The sequence below is a fragment of the Chionomys nivalis genome, chromosome 4, assembly GCF_950005125.1.
Source record: "Chionomys nivalis chromosome 4, mChiNiv1.1, whole genome shotgun sequence".
Classification (NCBI taxonomy): domain Eukaryota; kingdom Metazoa; phylum Chordata; class Mammalia; order Rodentia; family Cricetidae; genus Chionomys; species Chionomys nivalis.
Genome location: NC_080089.1, coordinates 24099019 through 24122185, shown reverse-complemented (window position 1 = coordinate 24122185; position 23167 = coordinate 24099019). Strand labels below are relative to the sequence as shown.

Here is a 23167-nt window from a genome sequence, read left to right as displayed (position 1 = left end):
ATACATTTGGGGGGCAAAGGGTCAAATACATACTTATAATAGTTATAGATTAGTTAATGCTAATAATAAGCTATTATAAATATTGCTTTACCCTTGTTCACACTATAAGAGGAATTTTAATGAAACTCACCCTGAATATCTTCTATATTGGCATCTCTCCCAAAACTAAACAAAAACGGAGAAACAAAAAAATCAAACTCTGTTGGAATCATGTAACAGTTTGCCAGATGCCTTATGAGACTGTTGATAGCCACATAGAAACATGGATCTAACACAAAGTGCTTATAATATCTTCACACATGACTATTCTCCACAATATTGCTACTTACTACATTTATTTAATTCTTGGCATATTAAAAACATTGAATTTCCTGTACTTTTTAAAAATTGATTTCCTTAAAAGCCTAAGGTGATACTGGTGGAGAATGTTCAAGGAGTGAAATACTTTGTGAATTTGGCAAAATACAGGAATGGAAATTATGGCTCATCAAACACTAGACTTTGTAGTGTGTCCATCATCAGCTTTTCTGAGGGTAAAAGGCATTACCTTGAAGATGTGTGGTGTATATTAAGTTCCCAATCAGAGCAGGCTGGTGTTTGGTACTTGGACTGCACAGAAGAGTCAGGAGACATGGGTCTTAAACTTGGAGAGCTTTTACTATTAACAGGCTGTTAGTAGTTATAACCATAGTGCATACTATACTACAAAGGTTGATACGCTGGGAATGTAATCAAGGACAGAGCACACTGGACCATGTACTGGCTGGGGACTTACTTGCCTCTTATCTTTGGATGTGCCGTAACAGATCTACATTCTGAAGCATCACTGCAAGCTGCAGGAAAAGCACATTTGTAAGGGCAGTGGTAGCTTCCATGTGGTCAGGTAGATGACTGATAACCTCTCGGTCAGTTCATGAGAAAGATCACTATAAATGTCTGGATTTTGGAAGCAGCATGTTTGGGTGAGAAGTAGAGTGAAGAATCATACTACTGGCTTCTAACTGGAGTCTTTGGACTGACAGAGAATGAAAAGTAGCTAGCATGGATGTTGTTTCACTTTATGTATTCGTCTTTCAACTGAAAGACCCAGAGCTGGAAATGATCAGTGGGTACATAGCTGTAGAAGCATAGAAGTAGGAAAAAGATCAGTCTGGATATAGACTTGACACCAACTGTGCATGGATGGTATCTGGAAGTAGAGAGCGTGTGACAGAGGCCATGTGGTCTTGGGATGAAAGGGTTAAAGAACCAGAGCAAACAGGGTCACAGGACCCGCCTCTCAGCAGACAGAGCAGCATTAACTTTGGAAATTATTTAGGTTTTTAATATTGTTTTCTCAAATACAAAAATCCTTTATACCAGTTAATCTCGAACCTGGCCTGAGAATTGTGTAAATCGATGACTGTAAAGCACACAGAAAGTGATGCACATGCACACAACTACATGTATCAGATATGCTAGCATTCTGTCTACACCATAACGGATGAAGTGATTGGATCATATCACAGAGACTAAGGCTTTTTCAGACGTTAGGAACTGTATGCCACTCCTCAAGAGCCTAAAAAAGACAAAATAATCAGTGGCTCCAGGGACTTCAAGTGGCTCTGCAGAAAGTCCCCAACACTGTAGCATTATCATTTCAATTATGTGAACCACAACATACCATTACATTATAGAAGCAGGCCACTAGGGGAAAGTACTAATGTAACAACATATATGTTGTAGGGGTTGGGGCTGTGTGGGAGGCCATGGCTTTTCCCCAGGACAGCAAACAGTACCATCCTCTATGGAGGTAAAGAGGATTGTAGCATTAAAGACTGATCATGAAAGCAAATGCTTTTAGCAGATTTATGAGTTCATGAGTATAAAGCACCGAAATAATTTTGCTCCTTAAATACTGATCAATCTGTGTATTTTTTTTTAAAGGATTGGGAGACCCAGCTTGCTTTTATGTTGGTGTAATTTTTATTTTAAATGGACTAATGATGGGATTGTTCTTCATCTATGGTACCTATCTGAGGTAAGACTAGTAAAGATTAGCAGAGAGAGTGAGACTATAAAGACTGGTTGATTCCTGTGGCTAAATGAAAAGGAAGCTTGAGGAAGCCAACTGACTGGGCATAAGGAATTTCGTAGTTTTGATTTTCTGTAACCAATGCCATGCAAACAGAAAATGAGATTATACTGAAAAACACTCTACAGGTCTCTATTTTACCCTTTGGGGGATCTTTGAAAACTAAGACTTACTAACAAAAATGTTAGTGAAGATAACTCTAGTGTAAGCAGAGACTACAGTTTTGCTTTTTGGCTGCCTGGACTGAATTATCACACAGAAACTATATTAATTACAACACTGTTTGACCAATGGCTCAGGCATATGTCTAGCTTTCTCTTAAATCTTAAATTAATCCATGTCTATTAATCTATGTATTACCATGGGGTTGTGGCTTACTGATAAGGTTCCAGCATCTTTCTCCTTTGATAGCTACATGAGTCTCCCTGACTCCATCTTCTTTCCCCTATGTCTGCTAGGATTTCCTGATTTGCTATATTCTGCCCTGCTATAGGCCAAAGCAGCTTCTTTATTAACCAATGGTAATAAACTATGTTCACAGCGTACAGAGGGGAATCCCACATCACTCCAGTTCATGTGTAAATTATGACAACATTACATAGCAGAATGTTGTTTCCAACTTTATTCTTTTTGACGTGAGGTTTTAAAAACTATCAAAATTTTTTAATATCATTTGTAGAAGACACTGTAGGGTTAAGCCCCACCCATTGGGGGCGTGTTCGCCTCGGGCTAATGTTTACTTATAAATCTGCCGGGCGTGATCCCAGCAGCCCTTTTCTCTGCTTTCCTTTTCTCCGCGGGAACCTGTGGTCCTGTAAGTCTATTTCCTCATTAAAGCTGTATATATTTTTATAATCTGTCTGTATTCATTTACGTCGGTACATTTTGGCACCCCACGTTTGGCGCCACTCTGTTGGTGGAGTGGCGGGGCTGCTATGCCCTGAAATAATTACACGGAAACTGTATTCTTTATATATATATATATATATATATTATTTTTTAATTAAAATTTCCACCTGCTCCCCGTTTCCCCTTTCCCTACCCTCCTCCCAAATATTGCCCCCTCCCCCCACTCCCCTCCCCCTATCCCCACTCCTCTTTTCCTCCCCCCACACCCTTCCCCCTCCCTCTCGATACTGAAGAGCAGTCCAAATTCCCTGCCCTGCAGGAAGACGAAGGTCTTCTATCTACGTCCAGGAAGGTGAGCATCCAAACAGGCTAAGCTCCCACAAAGCCAGTTCATGTATTAGGATCGAAACCTAGTGCCATTGTACATTGGCTTCTCATCAGCCTTCATTGTCCGCCATGCTCAGAGAGTCCAGTTTCAACCCATGCTTATTCAGTCCCAGACCAGCTGGCCTTGGTGGGCTCCCAATAAATCAGTTCCACTGTCACAGTGGGTGGGTGCATCCCTCGTGGTCCTGATTTCCTTGCTCATGTTCTTCTTCCTTCTGCTCCTCATTTGGACCTTAAGAGCTCAGACCGTTGCTCCAAATTGAGTCTCTGTCTCTACCTCGATCCATCGCCAGATGAAGGTTCTAAGGTGATATGTAAGATATTCATCAGTATAGGATAGGGTCATTTCAAGTTCCCTCTCCTCAGTTGCCCAAGGTACCAGCTGGGGACATCTCCCTGGACACCTGCGAACCCCTCTAGAGTCAAGTCTCTTGCCAACCCTAAGATGGCTCCCTTAGTTAGGATATATACTTCGCTGCTCCCGTATCCACCCTTCCTATATCCCAACCATCCCAATCCCCCAAGCTCCTCCCATCCTCCCCTTCTCACGTTTCTCATCCCATTTCCCCTTTGCCTCATGCCACCTCACCCGCAAGGTCCCAGTTTTTGCCCTGCAATCTTGTCTACTTCCCCTCTCCAGGTGGATGACTATATGATTTTCGTTGGGTTCACTTTCTTATTTAGCTTCTCTAGGATCACAAATTATATGCTCAATGTCCTTTATTTATGGCTAGAAACCGATTATGAGTGAGTACATCCCATGTTCCTCTTTTTGGGTCTAGGATACCTCACTCAGGATAGTGTTTTCTATTTCCATCCATTTGCATGCAAAATTCGAGAAGTCATTGTTTTTTACCGCTGAGTAGTACTCTAATATGTATATATTCCACACTTTCTTCATCCATTCCTCCATTGAAGGACATCTAGTTTGTTTCCAGGTTCTGGCTATTACAAACAATGCTGCTATGAACATAGTTGAACAGATACTTTTGTCATATGATAGGGCATCTCTTGGGTATATTCCCAAGAGTGGTATTACTGGATCTTGGGGTAGGTTGATCCCAAATTTCCTGAGAAATCGCCACACTGATTTCCAAAGTGGTTGCACAAGTTTGCATTCCCACCAGCAATGGATGAGTGTGCCCCTTTCTCCACAACCTCTCCAGCATAGGCTATCATTGGTGTTTTTGATTTTAGCCATTCTGAGAGGTGTAAGATGGTATCTCAAAGTTGTTTTAATTTGCATTTCCCTTATCGCTAAGGAGGTTGAGCATGACCTTAAGTGTCTTTTGGCCATTTGAATTTCTTCTGTTGAGAATTCTCTGTTCAGTTCAGTGCCCCATTTTTTTATTGGGTTAATTATCCTTTTAAAGTCTAGTTTCTTGAGTTCTTTATATATTTTGGAGATCAGACCTTTGTCTGTTGCGGGGTTGGTGAAGACCTTCTCCCAGTCAGTGGGTTGCCTTTTTGTCTTAGTGACAGTGTCCTTTGCTTTACAGAAGCTACTCAGTTTCAGGAGGTCCCATTTATTCAATGTTGTCCTTAATGTCTGTGCTGCTGGGGATAAACGTAGGAAGTGATCTCCTGTACCCATATGTTGTAGAGTACTTCCCACTTTTTCTTCTGTCAGGTTCAGTGTGTTCAGACTAATATTGAGGTCTTTAATCCATTTGGACTTGAGTTTTGTGCATGGTGATAGATATGGATCTATTTTCATTCTTCTACACGTTGACAACCAGTTCTGCCAGCACCATTTGTTGAAGATGCTCTCTTTTTTCCATTGAGTACTTTTAGCTCCTTTATCAAAAATTAGGTGTTCATATGTTTGTGGGTTAAAATCAGGGTCTTCTACTTGGTTCCATTGATCGACTTCTCTGTTTTTATGCCAATACCAAGCTGTTTTCAATACTGAAGCTCTGTAATAGAGTTTGAGGTCAGGGATGGTAATGCCTCCAGACGATCCTTTATTATATAAGATTGTTTTGGCTATCCTGGGTTTTTTGTTTCTCCATATAAAGTTGATTATTGTCCTCTCAAGATCTGTGAAGAATTTTGATGGGATTTTAATGGGGATTGCATTGAATCTATAAATTGCCCTTGGTAGAATTGCCATTTTTACTATGTTGATCCTCCCAATCCAAGAGCAAGGGAGATCCTTCCATTTTGTGGTATCCTCCTCAATTTCTTTCTTCATAGACTTAAAGTTCTTGTCAAATAGATCCTTCACTTCCTTGGTTAGAGTTACCCCAAGATATTTTATGCTATTTGTGGCTATCGTGAAGGGTGATGCTTCTCTGATTTCCCTCTCTGCTTCCTTATCTTTTGTGTATAGGAGGGCAACTGATTTTTTGGAATTGATCTTATATCCTGCAACGCTACTAAAGGTGTTTATCAGCTGAAGGAGTTCTTTGCTGGAGTTTTTGGGGTCGCTCATGTACACTATCATATCGTCTGCAAATAATGAAAGTTTAACTTCTTCCTTTCCAATTTGAATCCCTTTCATCCCTTTATGTTGTCTTATTGCTATTGCTAGAATTTCAAGCACTATATTAAAGAGGTATGGAGAGAGTGGACAACCTTGTCATGTTCCTGATTTTAGTGGAATAGCTTTGAGTTTCTCTCCATTTAATTTGATGTTAGCTGTCGGTTGCTATAAATAGCTTTTATTATACTTAGGTACGACCCTTGTATCCCTAATATCTCTAAGACCTTTATCATAAAGGGATGTTGAATTTTGTCAAATGCTTTTTCAGCATCTAATGAAATGATCATATGTTTTTTTTCTTTCAGTTTATTTATATGATGGATTACATTGATAGATTTTTGTATGTTGAACCAGCCCTGCATCTCTGGAATGAAGCCTACTTGATCATAATGGATAATTTTTCTAATATGTTCTTGGATTCGGTTTGCCAGTATTTTATTGAGTATTTTTGCTTCGATGTTCATGAGTGAGATTGGCCTGTAGTTTTCTTTCTTGGTTGTGTCTTTGTGTGGTTTTGGTATCAGAGTAACTGCAGCTTCATAAAAGGAATTTGGCAATGACTTCTCTGTTTCTATATTGTGAAATACATTAAGAAGTATAGGTATTAGGTCTTCTTGGAAGTTCTGGTAGAATTCTGCATTGAAGCCGTCTGGACCTGGGCTTTTTTTTGGTGGGGAGGTTTTTTATAACAACTTCTAATTCTTCGCGACTAACAGGTCTATTTAGATTGTTCACCTGGTCCTGGTTTAACTTTGGTATATGGTACTTATCTAAAAAAGTGTCCATTTCTTTTACATTTTCCAATTTTGTGGCATACAGGTTTTTGTAGTAAGATCTAATGATTCTCTGAATTTCCTCTGTGTCTGTGGTTATGTCTCCCTTTTCATTTCTGATTTTGTTAATTTGCGTATTCTCTCTCCACCGTTTGATTAGTTTGGATAGGGGTTTATCAATCTTATTGATTTTCTCCAAGAACCAGCTTTTTGTTTCATTGATTCTTTGGATTGTTTTCTGTGTTTCTATTTTGTTGATTTCAGCCCTCAATTTGATTATTTCCAGTCTTCTACTTCTCCTAGGTGAGTCTGCTTCTTTTTTTTCTAAAGCTTTCAGGTGGGCTATTAAGTCTCCAATGTGTGCTTTCTCCATTTTCTTTAAGTGGGCACTTAATGCTATGAACTTTCCTCTTAGCAGTGCTTTCATAGTGTCCCATAGGTTTGAGTATGTTGAGTCTTCGTTTTCATTGAATTCAAGAAAGACTTTAATTTCTTTATTTCTTCCTTGATCCAGGTGTGGTTCAGTAGTTGACTGTCCAGTTTCCATGAGTTCATAGGCTTTCTGGGGATAGCATTGTTGTTGAATTCTAACTTTAATCCATGGTGATCTGATAAGACACAGGTGGTTACCGATAGTTTTTTGTAACTGTGTAAATTTGCTTTGTTACCGAGTATGTGGTCTATTTTCGAGAAGGTCCCATGAGCTGCAGAGAAGAAGGTATATTCTTTCCTATTTGAGTGGAATGTTCTATAGATGTCTGTTAAGTCCATTTGATTCATTACCTCCCTTAATCCTCTTATTTCTCTTTTAGGTTTCTGTCTGATTGACCTGTCCATTGGTGAGAGAGGAGTGTTGAAATCTCCTACTATTAGTGTTTGTGGTTTGATGACTGCCTTGAGTTTTAGTAATGTTTCTTTTACATAAGTGGGTGCTTTTATATTAAGGGCATATATATTCAGGATTGAGACTTCATCCTGATGAATTGTTCCTGTTATGAGTAAAAAATGTCCCTCTCCATCTCTTTTGATTGATTTTAGTTTGAAGTCAACTTTCTTAGAAATTAGTATGGCCACACCTGCTTGTTTCTTAGGTCCGTTTGCTTGATAAACCTTTTCCCAGCCCTTTACTCTGAATGGATGTCTGTCTTTGTGGTTGAGGTGTGTTTCTTGTAAGCAGCAGAATGTTGGATCCTGTTTTCGTATCCAATCTCTTAGCCTGTGCCTCTTTATAGGTGAGTTGAGTCCATTGATATTAAGTGATATTAATGACCAGTGGTTCTTAACTCCGGTCATTTTTCCTTTCTTTCTTTCTTTCTTTCTTTCTTTCTTTTGGTAGTAGAGTTTGTGTGTTTCCCTTCTTCAAGTTGTGCTGGTGAAGGGTCATTAGATGTCTGAGTTATTGTGGGCATTGTTGGACTCCTTGGTTTGTGATTTTCCTTCTATTACTTTTTATAGGGCTGGATTTGTGACTACGTAATGTTTAAATTTGTTTTTATCCTGGAAAATTTTGTTTTCTCCATTTATAGTGAACGAAAGCTTGGCTGGGTATAGTAGTCTGGGCTTGCATCCATGGTCTCTTAGTTTCTGCAGTACATCTATCCAGGACCTTCTGGCTTTCATGGTTTCCATAGAGAAATCAGGTGTAAGCCTGATAGGTTTACCTTTATAGGTAACTTGACCTTTTTCCGTTGCAGCTCTTAATATTCTTTCTTTATTCTGTATGTTTTGTGTTGTGATTATTATATGACGAGGAGATTTTTTTTTTGATCCAGTCGATTCGGTGTTCTGTATGCTTCTTGGACCTTCAAAGGAATATCTTTCTTAAGGTTGGGAAAGTTTTCTTCTATAATTTTATTAAATATATTTTCTGGACCATTGAGCTGTACTTCTTCTTCTATCCCTATTATTCTTAGGTTTGGTCTTTTTATTGTGTCCCAGATTTCCTGAATGTTTTGTGATGAGAATTTGTTGGTTATGCTGTTTTCTTTGATCAGAGTGTTTATTTTCTCTATGGTATCTTCAGTGTCTGAGATTCTTTCTTCTATCTCTTGTAATCTGTTGGTAGTACTTGTCTCTGTAGTTCCTGTTCGTTTATCCAAATTTTCCATCTCTATCCTTCCCTCAGTTTGTGTTTTCTTTATTACTTCCACTTCATTCTTCAAGTCTTGAACCGTTTCCCTTACCTGTTTGATTACTTTTTCTTGTTTCTCTTGGTTTTCTTGGGTATCTTTGAGAGATTTATTCATTTTCTCTACCTTTTTGTTTATAATCTCTAATTGATTATGGCAGTTTTTCACCTCCTGTTTAAGGTCCTCTATTATTTTCATATAATTCACTTTTGAGTCGAATTCTTCTAATTCTTCTGGATTAGGGTGTACACTTCTTATTTTGGGATTCCTGGATTCTGGTGATGTCACGTTGCCTTTCAAGTTGTTGGGGGAATTCTTGCATTGTCGCCTGCCCATCTCTTCCTTCAAATGGAGCCAGGAGAGGCCTGGTGTCTTGGACCAGTCTTTGCTGTGACTAACTCTCTGGGTGTATCTCCTCAGTGTAGGGGCGGGAACCGTTCCCTTCCAGATGAACTCCTCAACACCAAAACAGGGACGCCTGGTATTCCAATGACCCGCGGAAAAAAGGGCGAATGCAGGAGGTAGGGCGGGGTCGAGTAGAACACAGGTGACACTGCAGTACAAGCTGGAGGTGCCTGTGCTCCCTTTCGGGGGTTGTTGAGGCCTGCCCGCTAGGTAGGCACTCACTGCTCTGGTTGGGTAGCCTTAGTGAAGGGGGGTTTGTGCTCTCTACCAGGACAGTCCGCCCCAGGATAGCACACACTCACCCGTCCAGATGGAACTTCTCAGCACCTACACAGGGACTCCTGGTAGCCCCAATGAGCCAGGGACCAAGGGAAGTAGGAGGCAGGCAGAGCGGGTCCAGGAGAGCACAGCAGACCCTGCAGCCCCAGCAGCAGGGGCCTGCGTTCCCTGGCGGGGACCTTGAGGCCTGCCCTCTAGTCAGGCACTCACTGCTCTGGGTTGGTAGCCTTAGTGAAAGGGCAGGAAGCTGTTCCACAACAAAGGACCTTGCAGACAAGACAGGCTTGGGGGTGGGGGTGGGGGCGCTTGTGTAGGAAAGAAGGCCCTGCAGCAGGAGCTGGGGGAGGGGCGTTTGTGCTCTCTACCAGGACAGTCCGCCCCAGGATAGCACACACTCACCCGTCCAGATGGACCTTCTCAGCACCTACACAGGGACTCCTGGTAGCCCAATGAGCCAGGGACCAAGCGGAAACTGTATTCTTTTAAACACTGCCTGCCCCATTAGTTTTAGCCTCTTATTGACTAGCTCTTATATATTGATCTAACCCATTTCTAATATTCTGTGTAGCACCACGAGCTGGCTCTCCAGGAAATATCTGAACCTGCATCTGTCTGGAGTGAGAGAATCATGGCGACTCACTGAATCGCTTCTTTCTCCCAGCATTCTGTTCTGTCTACTCCACCCACCTAAGGGTTGGCCTATCAAATGGGCCTAGGCAGTTTCTTTATTAGTTAATCAATGAAAGCAACAGATAGATAAAGACCCACCTCCATCAAGACACATTCATTAGGCAGTCTTTATTGATAATAGTACCACAATTTTGTTTGAAGTGTAAATGTGCCTAGTCGCAGGTCATAAAGTTAATTATGACAGTCACATATTATTCCCCCACTCCCCATTGCTCCTTAGAAGAGCCAAATGAGTTAACTTTTCTCTTTAAAAATTAAGGCAAAGTCATCATCACAAGCAAAGCAAGTAGGGGTGAGAATAAATTTATGACACATTTGTAGGAATATGTTTTAATAAAACTCATTTATTTGTTTTCTAATCTAAATAAAAATTTAAAAGTAGCAGAGGAGACGTGGTAGATATATACAATGGCTTTATCCAGCTATAAATAAAAATGAAATTATTTCATTCACAATAAAATGTTTGGAACTGGAGAGTATCATAATTAAACAAAAAACCCAATAAAGACAAATACCATGTTTTCTTTTATTAGTAGATTTAATCTAGATTTAAAAAGTATAGGCTGAGCCATGAAATTGGAAGGACTACTGTTATTGGAGGGCAGGGGACTAACGGGTGTGGGGATAACGACAAGAGTGATCAGTGGGTGTTATTGGAGGGCAGGGGACTAACGGGTGTGGGGATAACGACAAGAGTGATCAGTGGGTGTTATTGGAGGACAGGGGACTAACGGGTGTGGGGATAGGGACAAGAGTGATCAATGGGTGTTATTAGAGGACAGGGGACTAATGGGTGTGGGGATGGGGACAAGAGTGATCAATGGGTGGGATTGTTCAGTGATTAAGAGCACTTGGTGTCCTTGCAGGTGACCAGTGTTCATATTCCAGCATCCACATGGCAGATCACAACCATCTGTAATCCCAGTTCCAGAGGGAATGACATTCTGTCCTGGATTCCTTGGGTACCAGGCATGCACGCACAAGGTGCACATATATACATACAGGCAGGGAAACACTCCTACATGTAAAGTAAAAATAAATGTAATGGGGAAAGCATACATATATGATTATCTGAATCTAGATTTTATAGACATATAATAGTTTATGTAATGTAGGTTAGAAATTAACTATATATTTATTTTATATATGATACATATGTGTATATATGAGAGAGGAAAGTGAAGGCAGACCAAAAAGAATGCAAAGTGGGAAAGGAACCAAAGAATATAATGGATTTAATATGTCCAAAGTAAAATTATATATACATATATGTATATATACATAGATATATATATATATATATGAAAATTTCATAATGAAACTATTATGTTGTGAGCTAACTAAAAAATTTCTAAAGTAAAATCACAATGCATTGTCATGCTTCCCTCTGGTCAATGTAAGGAAGCTGACAATGACTTATAACATCATTTCTCTCCTCACTCAGCTCTTCCGTAGCTTATTACCTTATTACCCCTACACAGTGGTCAGGGCTGTTACCACAGCTTGCTGTTTTTGTTTTTATTTTTCATCTCATTCTTTCCTCCTCCTTTCATTTCACCAATATTTATTGTATCCTAAACTAAGCAAACAGTGAGGAGTAGGCATATATAGAGTCTGCCAGCTTCATGTTTATAATATAGAGGCCTGGGATATGGGCCGTGGATAAACGTACAACAAGACAAAACCCACTATACAGCATGGATCTGAGAGTCTGTGATGATTATGAGTCCCTGTAGGTCTGCTGTGTAGGGTCTACAGCATGGGTCCATCAGAGTATTTGCAGTTAATCAAATGGTCATGAGTCTCTGCGAAGTGAAGCTGTTAGTCTTTTGACTTTAATCTTCAGTCGCTTAAGCCTAATTTCCAAAGACACAATTAGCGCATTTACATTATTGACAGAACAGCATACAGATCAAAGGGCTGGGCTGTGTGTTTAAAATTATTTTTGGTCATGGTTTATTTAGAAAATATTTTAATGTAATTGTAAAACTGAGATTGTATTACATGGGCACTTTGTGTTTTTATGCAGCCAGGATTAAAAAACCAACTACACAGGCTTTGGGGGAAATATTTGTGGTTTTATGACTTAGTTATTCATGTTTTAAGCATAGAAAATTATGGTTTTAATTGTGATATAATTTTGTGGGAAGAGCCTATATGTTGCATGCTATGACTGTGTACTTTATTATTTTTACAGTGGGAGTCAGCTAGGAGGTCTGATTACAGTGCTGTGCTACTTTTTCAATCATGGAGAGGTCAGTTTTCTATTCAACCTTTTTGAAACATAGAGTGGCTTGTATGAACAAGAATATATAATCACTAAACTACTATGATTGCATTGTGTTGTGACTGTGAGATCTTAAAGCACTTTACTTTGTAAATTGATATGTTAATTACTAATCTAAAATTATAAATCAGTACAATTTAAAACAGGTGATCCATCAATATTTTGGTGCTTATTTATTTCCATACATATGTTTTATAGATTAATGACAACATTGCACTCCCTGAACCAGTCACTTTATACACGTCATTCATTGACTATTAGATGTCTGGTGTGTGGGTGTTATCTTCATCATATGGGTTATGAAATTGAAATTTAGAGAATTATATTACTTAACCAAGATTTCAAGGTGAAGATAGGCTACCTAATCTGTGTTGGTCTGATTCTAAAACCTCAGTTTCCTGTCTTTCTGAAATATAAACCTACCACTTTCTCCTTTTCAGACAGGGTCTCCCTGTGTCTTCTAGTCTTGCTTCAACACTTTTGATTCTCCTGTCTCAGCCTCCTAAGGGCTAGAATTAAGTGTTTTCTTAATGGTAAGAACACTTAGCACAATACCCACTCTCTTAACAGTTTGCTTTTTTTATTCTACAATACAGTTATTTTTAAAGATTGTGTGTGCGCATGCTGGAGGTACAGGCAGTTATGAGCCACCATGTGGTTACTAGCAATTAAACACCAATCCTCTTGCCTCCAGATCTATCTGCCCAGCCCCCAAACTTAACAAAATGTTGAGGGCATCATATCTCCAGAACTTGTCCATCTCCCATAATTGAAATTTTACGTCTTTGCTCTTCTCAGTGGTTAGAATGGTATTGGCCTGACAGCAGGCACACAGTTCATTCAGTAGCTGCCTCGTTCCTTTGCCGCTTCTACTGAATTAGTCTTCCTTTTCCATAAGCCATCCCAAACACAGTTGGCTGTAAGGTGCTCCTAAAAACAATTTATGACATGATAGATTCACTGTGAGTATGATCCATGTTCTGGGTTATGTATTAGATGTTGAATGCATGGTAAGAAGACAGAATCTGACTATTAATGTTTGGAATCAGATGTGTTATGCAGTGGCTCAGGTGACATGCAGTGGATGTCCTTATCTGCTGTTATAGTGGGCCAATTTAAAAATCGCTTAGATAAAGGAAGAGACAAAGTCACTTTATGCTTTAAATGTTTTAAATAATGCTTTAAATGCTTTAAATAAAATGCTTTAAATATGACATTCAGTGAAGACAAATGCCTTGTAATTCATCTGTTGGCACAAAGAAAAACATTTTATTTGGGTGTGCAGGCTTTGATGGACTGAGTTTAAGTTTGAATAAAACCATTACTCTTTTTAAGGTTTGCAAGTTTAGTTTCTTAAACAAATTATGATTTTCGGAGGCCCTTAATAAAGCAATCAGACTTACCCAATGATAAAAACTCAAATTCTTTCTATAAGTTTAGGGCTTCTGATATAAAAATTTATACAGAAAATATGGATCCATATGTCTTAAGGCAGTCTAAATATGTATATTCAAATTTAATATTGTCACTGTCTTCATTAACAGCAGTTCTTAGTGCTTTCAACTGTTTTTAAAAACTTGACTCATGTAGAGTAGATTTGATTAACTCAGATTCAATTGACCACTGATTATGTATATCTATATTAGTTGGAACTTAATGTGTCTAGAATCGTGAATTTTGCAAGTGCTCTATATTTTTGATTAACATGGTTTCCTAGCCAGATCATGTACCTCGAAGCCCCAAATGCCAGGCTCCGGTTGCAGTGCACTCTGAGCCAGTGGTCCTCACAGCGCCTATCCCTGTGTATTTGTTGGTCCTTTGGCTGTATTGTGTGTGATTTAATACAGTGTTTACTTGTTTCCAGTAATAGGGCTCCCCTTAATGGCCATGAGAGAGGATGTCAAAGGACCAGAAGCTATTCCAGACAGTGAGAAATAGGATCTAATGAACCCGGTGTTAAAACTCTGAAAATAAGCCAATCCCTGAGTTTTAAGTGAGTAACGTTTACTTTAATGGAAAATAATGCAATCTGCATGTTTTATGGTTTCAGGCCACCCGTGTGATGTGGACACCACCTCTCCGGGAAAGTTTTTCATATCCATTCCTTGTACTTCAGATGTATGTTTTAACTACTATACTCAGGTAATTTCTGTCATAAAATGTTATGGTGTAAATGAACGGCGAACAGAATTAGCCAGGCAAGCTCAATATAATAAATTCAGCTTTAATAAGGGGAGGACTTACAAAACCAAGGTTCCAGCCGAGAGCAGGAAACAGAAGGGAAGGTGGGGAGCACACCTGCAAGATTTATAAGTAAATATTAGCCTAAGGGGATCCCGCCCTTCAAGCAAGGTAGGCTGGGCTTCCCCTACAATAAAACAAAGCTAAATAAGTTGGGTTCTTTTTCTTAAGATTTGCTTTTACCTAAGTCATAATTACCTAATTTAAACATTTATATCAAAAATGAATAGATATAAAATGAGTAATAAGGTAACTGCAACATAAATTTGTAAACTTTTTTTTTAACATGAAAATGTTAGCCTATAGGGTCTAGATAATAATTAATAATTAAATAATAATTAAAAGAAAGATTTATTTAGTTTTCTTTTGTGTGAATAAGTATCTTGCCTTCATGTGTGGCATGTTCATTTTATACAAGCCTGGTGCCCACAGAGGCCAGAAGATTGGGTCATATTCTCTGAAAAGAGGATCCATGTGAGAGCTGGGAATTGAACATTGGTCCTCTGCAAAAGCCGTGTGTCCAGCCCCATTCAAATGCTTTTGACAAATAAGTACTTGATTCCTCAAAGCCAACATACTCCAGCTCTTTAGTTCCCAAACTGAGTCTTTGAAAGAGGATTGACATAGTGCCATGAAAAGGGGACCCATGTACACATGGATTTGGGAAGGTGTAAATTTTATAGTACCAAAGAGCGTGCACACACACACACACACACACGGATGGGTATATGAATGTTGTACATATGTGTAATATATAATCAACTTCTGAACGATGTTTCTTATAGTTCGGCTAGTTTCATATTGTCTTGGACACTCTTTTGTGTATTAAGTTAAGCATTTTAGAAATGTAAGAGGTCTGAGAAGTAAGAAAAGTAGAATACAATAAATAACTTTGTTATATGAATAGAGTTCGTAGAACGTTAGTGAAAGTTGCCACTGAATGAAATCATGATCATTATGTCTTCTAACTCGCAGTTACTAAGCTCTGGCAGCCTCTGCCTCATATGGAAATCTTCACTCCTTCCTGCCCTTCTTCCTAAAGTTGTGCATTATGTATTTAAAAGTACCCATAGACGCAGGAATTATACTGAATTTGAATCTTTAGCCATAGACTACTTGGCACAGTCAAGTAAATGGTTGAGGCAACATTTGCTAGTCAACTGAATAAAGATGGCGCATACATCCTGAGCTCCCTGCAGATCTGGAGAGCAGACTGCCCCTGGTGTGCCAGCAATTAAACCTCGAATATGGCTTTGGGAATCTGTTCCCAGTTCAGGTTTCTGGATTCATTCCTTACTTTGTGTGCTTAGAAAAATTATAGAGAAAGATGCTACCCTCTCATTTCCCAGGAGAAGAGGAGGATTGTTCATTTGAAGTAATATTAACCTGGCTAATTGGGGGTTAGGGGAGTCATACAGTAAAATGTGTTAGTCGGGACATTTAAGATCTAGACCTTGAAGGCCTGTACTCTATTTAACAAAAACCAGTTTTGTCTGAATAAATGCAAGAATGCTCAGATGGACTTTGTGCTCTGCTTGGGACATGGGACTTGAAAATAAAGATCCCTCCCACCCTAGATTGCGCAAAACATAAAGCTGCAACCGCAGATGGGCTTTGCTCTTCACACACGTTTATCTTTTTCATATTCTAAGAGATGCTCCACTTTCTTTGTGAAAAGAGTTGGCTCTCAAAGTTGCTCTGTTGCAAAACACACAACTCAAATGCCGGCTGCAGTTTTAAGAACTTCCCTGCAGTCCCCCACAAGTATTGGTGCGCTCCCTGACAGAATGTGTGCGTCTCCTCACTATTTTCTGAATCATGTGAGTGACTAGTGTGGGAAGGACTTCTCTGTGTCCTGTGGGACACCCTGAGGAACACAGGATCAAGGTCAGGTCCTGTCTCCTGAGCTCTGCCTGGAGGATTAAAATTGAAAGGCAAACATTTTTTTAAATAAGGAACTAAAGTTGTATTTAAATAATTAAGTTTACTGAAAAAAATTGCTCAATACTCTTTCTAAATATCTAATTTTGTTTTATTTAATCTTTCTATTGTTCAAGCATTTTAAATAATTTTAGCAAGTTGATTTCCAAAATTGAATTTTGTTGTGTTACATAAAAGGTAAGGAGATGAGTTAGGCTTCTGTGGTTAGCAAAGGCTGTGTTGTTTCTGAGTTACCGGCTGTCTTCACAGAAGAACTTACTGGTGTTGCTTCCCTCCATCAAGGACCTCCACTGTCCACAGAAAACACTACATAGCGCTCTGTCTCTCCAACGTGGCCTTCATGCTTCCCTGGCAGTTCGCTCAGTTCATACTTTTTACGCAGGTAAGATGAATGCACGTGGCCATGATTGCTCCAGTAGAGGGTTGCAGAATGCTTGTTTGATTTTGTATTTTGAGGCTAGCCTCAAATTCACTCTGCAGCCCAAGTTGACTGTCTGTGAATTTATGATTTTATGATTTATGATTCTCAAGTGAAGAAGTAACAGAGGCAACCGTCACACCTAGTTGATTTCTTTTATGCTTTCAAATTAACAGCTGATCCGAAAGTCTTTATAAATATCTATATCCTGTCTTTGTAAATGTCTGTGTTCTGTCTGTTTTGTGTGAGGAGCAAAACTGTACTAGGAGCCATTTCTCAACCTTCTCTCTCTCTCTCTCTCTCTCTCTCTCTCTCTCTCTCTCTCTCTCTCTCTCTCTCTCTCCACCCCCCTCCACCGTTTTTGGGTTTTGGAGACAGTGTGTGTGTGTGTGTGTGTGTGTGTGTGTGTGTGTGTGTATCCATGTCTGTCCTGGAACAGGTTGGCCTCAAACTCAAAGAGATCTGCCTGCCTCTGCCTCCCGAGTGCTTGGATTAAAAGTATGCACCACCACTGCCACCTTGCTATTTCCCAAGATTTTATCAGTATCTTTTTTTTAATGAGAATTGAAGCCACATTCTTTTTTCCTAAAACTTTTATGTAACTAATAGCAAGAAATTAAACTAGTGAAGCAGAGTTAAAGGACAACGTGGTGAAGATTTACAGCAACAAGTTTACCATGGCAACGTGGTGAAGATTTACAGCAATAAGTGCACCGTGACAACGTGGTGAAGATTTATGGCAATAAGCGTACCCACGTAGGTCCTTACACCCAACAGTGATGCGCTGTACCAGAACCAAGACATGACTTATGACTTCAGCTCCATAAGCACAGCTTGTTTGAAAAGTTGTTAAAGGATTCTCAGTTATTATTAGAGTTGGCTGAAAGAAAGGTCATCGTTTTTGCAGGCTGAAACAGTAGAATACAAATAACTTTTATGTGTTGGTGTTTTGCCTGTTTATAAGTCTGTGTGTGCCATGGAGGCAGTCACTGCAGCAGTCAGAAGAGGGTGTTAGATCTTCTATGACTGGAGTTACATTGGTTGCTATGATCTGCTGTGTGAATCAAATCCAGGTTCTCTGGAAGAGTAGCTAGTACTCTTAACCACCAAACCGTGTCTCCAGGCCTTGTATTTTAACAAGTCTTTGTGAGCAAATTTATCAACCAAGCTCTTTAAGTGAGTTTGAAATTACATTAATAACTTTCCAACAATTCAAAGCATATCCAGGACTTAATTATTTTAACTGAAACATGTGCCTACATTTGTGTCGGTATTTACATTTTAATGGGGAGATTCAAACTTATTTTTTTCTGGTGGCAACAGCCCTGCTGTCCTGGAACTCACTCTGTAGACCAGGCTGGCCTCAAACTCACAGAGACTGGTCTGCCTGCCTCTGCCTCCCAAGTGCTGCGATAGCAGATGAGATTTCTTTCTTTTCTTTCTTTCTTTCTTTCTTTCTTTCTTTCTTTCTTTCTTTCTTTCTTTCTTTCTTTCTTTCTTTCTTTCTGCCTTTCCTTCCTTCCTCCTTCCTTCCCTCCCTCGCTCCCTCCCTCCTCCCTCCCTCCCTCCCTCCCTCCCTCCCTTCCTCCCTCCCTCCCTTCCTTCCTTTCTTTCTTAATAAGGGTGAAGGTTAGTTCAAATCCTCTAATCATTTTATCTAAGACATGAATATAAAGGAAAGATGGCCCACATTTCAAAGCACAAAATAATGAGAATCACAGGAACCTAGGACATTTGATCTGACAAGGCCTTAGACATGATCATTCTAAGATGCTAAGAATATTGGCAGTGAGTTTTAATTTATAATTTATCTAGCTTCCCTTTGGAATCCCTAGCTATGTTTGAAAGTTGTGTCAGGGCAAGGTGAGATGGAAGAAATTGTAAAACAAGTTAGATAGATAGAAATTGTTTTTAGACAAGATAGTGCTAATGTATTTATACCAAATTCATTATCAATTCAGTTGTCTTTCTTTATATGACTGATTTTCAATCCAAGGTGCATAATTAGTTCATATCTTTTCCGAATATTTAAGTCGACGTGACTGCATGCCTTTCTGCTATTGTTGACACAGGGCCTGTTTCACTGCCTGGAGTTTCTCCTTCTGTCACCAAAAATGCTTTAGGACAAGGGAAAGCTCCAGATGTCTAGGCTAGCATAGGAGCTGGAAAGCAGACTGCCTGCATTGGCAAGGCTGTGTACCCATCATGTATTCTGTGCACTGTGGAAATGCCAGCACACCCGTTTATGCATGACAATGTGGCCTTCCATTAACTTCCCAGCTCTTCCCTTTCACACGCATGAATGTGGCCTTTCCATTATGTTGCCAGGTGCATTGCTTTATAACTGTCTAATTGCACCTCAATGGAAGGACTCCCAAATGAACTGCATTCTACCTGAGGGGAATCACTGAACCTAGTACTTATTTAAGTAAGGAGACAATTGTTTTTTCAATCAATTAGTTTTTAAATGAGCTTTCAAGGCAGCTGGTTTCCTTATGAATTTTCATACATAACTCAGACAGATTGTTCCTTCTCTGTCCTTACTCCTCCCCGTTTCCCACCATCCATACCCTGCTGTTCTCTCGTAGTCCTACTATTACCCATTCTGCTTGAATATCTCATTGTACTCCATTTTCCTTCCCACAGCCCTCCATTAAAGGCACTTTCCTGCTGTATCATGGACTTGCTTTCTCTTTCCTGGACTCTGTTTATTGTCACTCAAAACAAATCCAATCATAAAAGTTAGAAGCACAGTACAAGCATATTATGTAATAGGATGTAGAGTCCTTTGGGTGATGCCAAGTGGTGGTGTAGGTGGTCATATAATAGTTCTATTTTTTTTTTTTGCTTTTTTTCCAAATAAATACAATCCTTAAAATTAAAAACAGTGGTTTTCTCCAATCCATGTTGGCATGTCAGCTGGTGTCATTGTTCACATCTTGTTGACGTATTGTTGAGGTATCATAGTTGCAGCTTCTTTGCCATACGTAAGAAGATGTAATATCACAGCAGGTCTACTGGTTCTTTGGCTCTTACAATGTTTCCACCCTTCTTCTGCAATGCTTCCTGAACCTTGAGTGTAGGAATGGTGCCATTTATGTGCCAACTGGGGCTGTGCAGCCCACAGTGTTAGTTCTTTGCATTTGACCAGTTATGCTTTTCTGCGATGATCTCTATCTGCTGAAAATTAAGCTTTTGTGGCAAATTGAGTTTCATTGATGGGGGATCAGAAGTAAATTTATCTCTGGATATAAAGATAAGCATTTGTTATATAGCTAAAAATTATACTGATTTTCAAAGTGAAAGTGGTAGGTTCTTGTCTAGGTTGTCTTAATATACTTAGGAATAGATATAGATTGATAGAGATTTGCGGTTGCAATTAAACAGTTAAACAAAAAGAGGCCAGAGACCATGAGTTTAAGAGAGAGCAGGGGGTATGCATGAGAGGAGCTAGAGGAAGGAAAGGGAAAGAGATAAATGATTAAATTTTATTTTAATTTCAAAGAATATAAAGGTATTTATTGGAGGTAAAGAAACACACATAGCAAGGCACACAGTAAGACTGCAGAGTAGGGTGAAACTTGGTAGCCCCAAATCCTCAGTGTGTGTTTTGACAAAACTTATCTTTATTATAGTTGCATGGAGTTAGTTTGGGATCTTATATTGTATTTCACTGGTGGATATGCCTGTTTTTGTTCCAGTGCTGCACTGTCGTTGTCACTGTGGCTCTGTAGTAGAGTTTGAGGTCAACTAATGTGATACTTGTGACTGTGTTATATTTGATTAGAAGTCTTGTGGTTGTCTGTGAACTTTGTACTTCAGTATGAACTGTAGCACTTTTTCTACTGTAACAAATGTCATTGGAACTTTGGAGGGGATTGCAATGAATCTGTAGATTGAATTTAAAGAATTTCTTTCTTTCTCTCCATACCTCTTCAATATAGTGCTTGAAGTTCTAGCAATAGCAATAAGACAACATAAGGGGATCAAGGGGATCCATATTGGAAAGGAAGAAGTTAAGCTTTCATTATTTGCAGATGATATGATAGTATACATAAGCGACCCCAAAAACTCTACCAAAGAACTCCTACAGCAGATAAACACCTTTGGTAATGTGGCAGGATACAAAATCAACTCCAAAAAATCAGTTGCCTTCCTATACACTAAGGATAAGGAAGCAGAGAGGGAAATCAGAGAAGCATCACCTTTCACGATAGCCACAAATAGCATAAAATACCTTGGGGTAACTCTGACCAAGGAAGTGAAAGATCTATTTGGCAAGAACTTTAAGTCTTTGAAGAAAGAAATTGAAGAGGACACCAGAAAATGGAAGGACCTCCCTTGCTCTTGGATTGGGAGGATCAACATAGTAAAAATGGCAATTCTACCAAAAGCAATCTATAGATTCAACGCAATCCCCGTCAAAATCCCATCAAAATTCTTCACAGATCTGGAGAAGACAATAATCAACTTTATATGGAAAAACAAAAAACCCAGGATAGCCAAAACAATCTTATACAATAAAGGATCGTCTGGAGGCATTACCATCCCTGACTTCAAACTCTATTACAGAGCTACAGTATTGAAAACAGCTTGGTACTGGCATAAAAGCAGAGAAGTCGACCAATGGAATCGAATAGAAGACCCTGACTTTAGCCCACAAACCTATGAACACCTGATTTTCGATAAAGGAGCTAAAAGTATACAATGGAAAAAAGAGAGCATCTTCAACAAATTGTGCTGGCAAAACTGGATGTCAATCTGTAGAAGAATGAAAATAGATCCATATCTATCACCATGCACAAAACTCAAGTCCAAATGGATTAAAGACCTCAATATCAGTCCAAACACACTGAACCTGATAGAAGAGAAAGTGGGAAGTACTCTACAACACATGGGCACAGGAGAACACTTCCTACGTATAACCCCAGCAGCAAAAACACTAAGGACATCATTGAATAAATGGGACCTCCTGAGACTGAGAAGCTTTTGTAAAGCAAAGGACACTGTCACTAAGACAGAAAGGCAACCCACTGACTGGGAGAAGATCTTCACCAACCCCGCAACTGACAAAGGTCTGATATCCAAAATATACAAAGAACTCAAGAAATTAGACCGTAAAAGGTTAATCAATCCAATTATAAAATGGGGCACTGAGCTGAACAGAGACTTTTCAACAGAAGAAATTCAAATGGCCAAAAGACACTTAAGATCGTGCTCAACTTCCTTAGCAATCAGGGAAATGCAAATCAAGACAACATTAAGATACCATCTTACACCGGTCAGAATGGCTAAAATCAAAAACACCAATGATAGCCTCTGCTGGAGAGGTTGTGGAGAAAGGGGCACTCTCATCCATTGCTGGTGGGAATGCAAACTTGTGCAACCACTTTGGAAAGCAGTGTGGCGGTTTCTCAGGAAAGTCGGGTTCAACCTACCTCTCGACCCAGCAATACCACTATTGGGAATATACCCAAGAGATGCCCAAACATACAACAAAAGCATATGCTCAACTATGTTCATAGCAGCATTGTTTGTAATAGCCAGAACCTGGAAACAACCTAGATGTCCTTCAATGGAAGAATGGATGAAGAAAGTATGGAATATATACATATTAGAGTACTACTCAGCAGTAAAAAACAATGACTTCTTGAATTTTGCATACAAATGGACGGAAATTGAAAACACTATCCTGAGTGAGGTAAGCCAGACCCAAAAAGAGGAACATGGGATGTACTCACTCATATTTGGTTTCTAGCCATAAATAAAGGACATTGAGACTATAATTCGTGATTCTAGAGAAGCTAAATAAGAAGGTGAACCCAAAGAAAAACATATAAGCATCCCCCTGAATATTAACCTTCATCAGACGATGAAAGAAGACAGAGACAGAGACCAACATTGGAGCACTGGACTGAAGTCTCACGATCCAAAGGAGGAGCAGAAGGAGAGTGAGCACGAGCAAGGAACTCAGGACTGCGAGGGGTGCACCCACACACTGAGGCAATGGGGATGTTCTATCGGGAACTCACCAAGGCCAGCTGGCCGGGGTCTGAAAAAGCATGGGACAAAACCAGTCTCGCTGAACATAATGGACAATGAGGACTACTGAGAACTGAAGAACAATGGCAATGGGTTCTTGATCCTATTGCACGTAATGGCTTTGTGGGAGCCCAGGTAGTTTGGATGCTCACCTTAATAGACCTGGA

At 39.5% G+C, this 23167-nt stretch overlaps 1 protein-coding gene across 1 annotated transcript in view; it reads left to right on the top strand.

Moving 5' to 3' along the window:
* Positions 1-23167, top strand: part of Dpy19l2 (dpy-19 like 2) — a 137719-nt gene that overhangs the window by 47455 nt on the left and 67097 nt on the right. Inside the window, exons 6-9 of the mRNA XM_057768122.1 lie at positions 1927-2020; positions 12269-12326; positions 14409-14500; positions 16823-16922. Of these exons, the coding sequence (XP_057624105.1) occupies positions 1927-2020; positions 12269-12326; positions 14409-14500; positions 16823-16922 (344 nt within the window). The remainder of the gene's footprint in view (positions 1-1926; positions 2021-12268; positions 12327-14408; positions 14501-16822; positions 16923-23167) is intronic.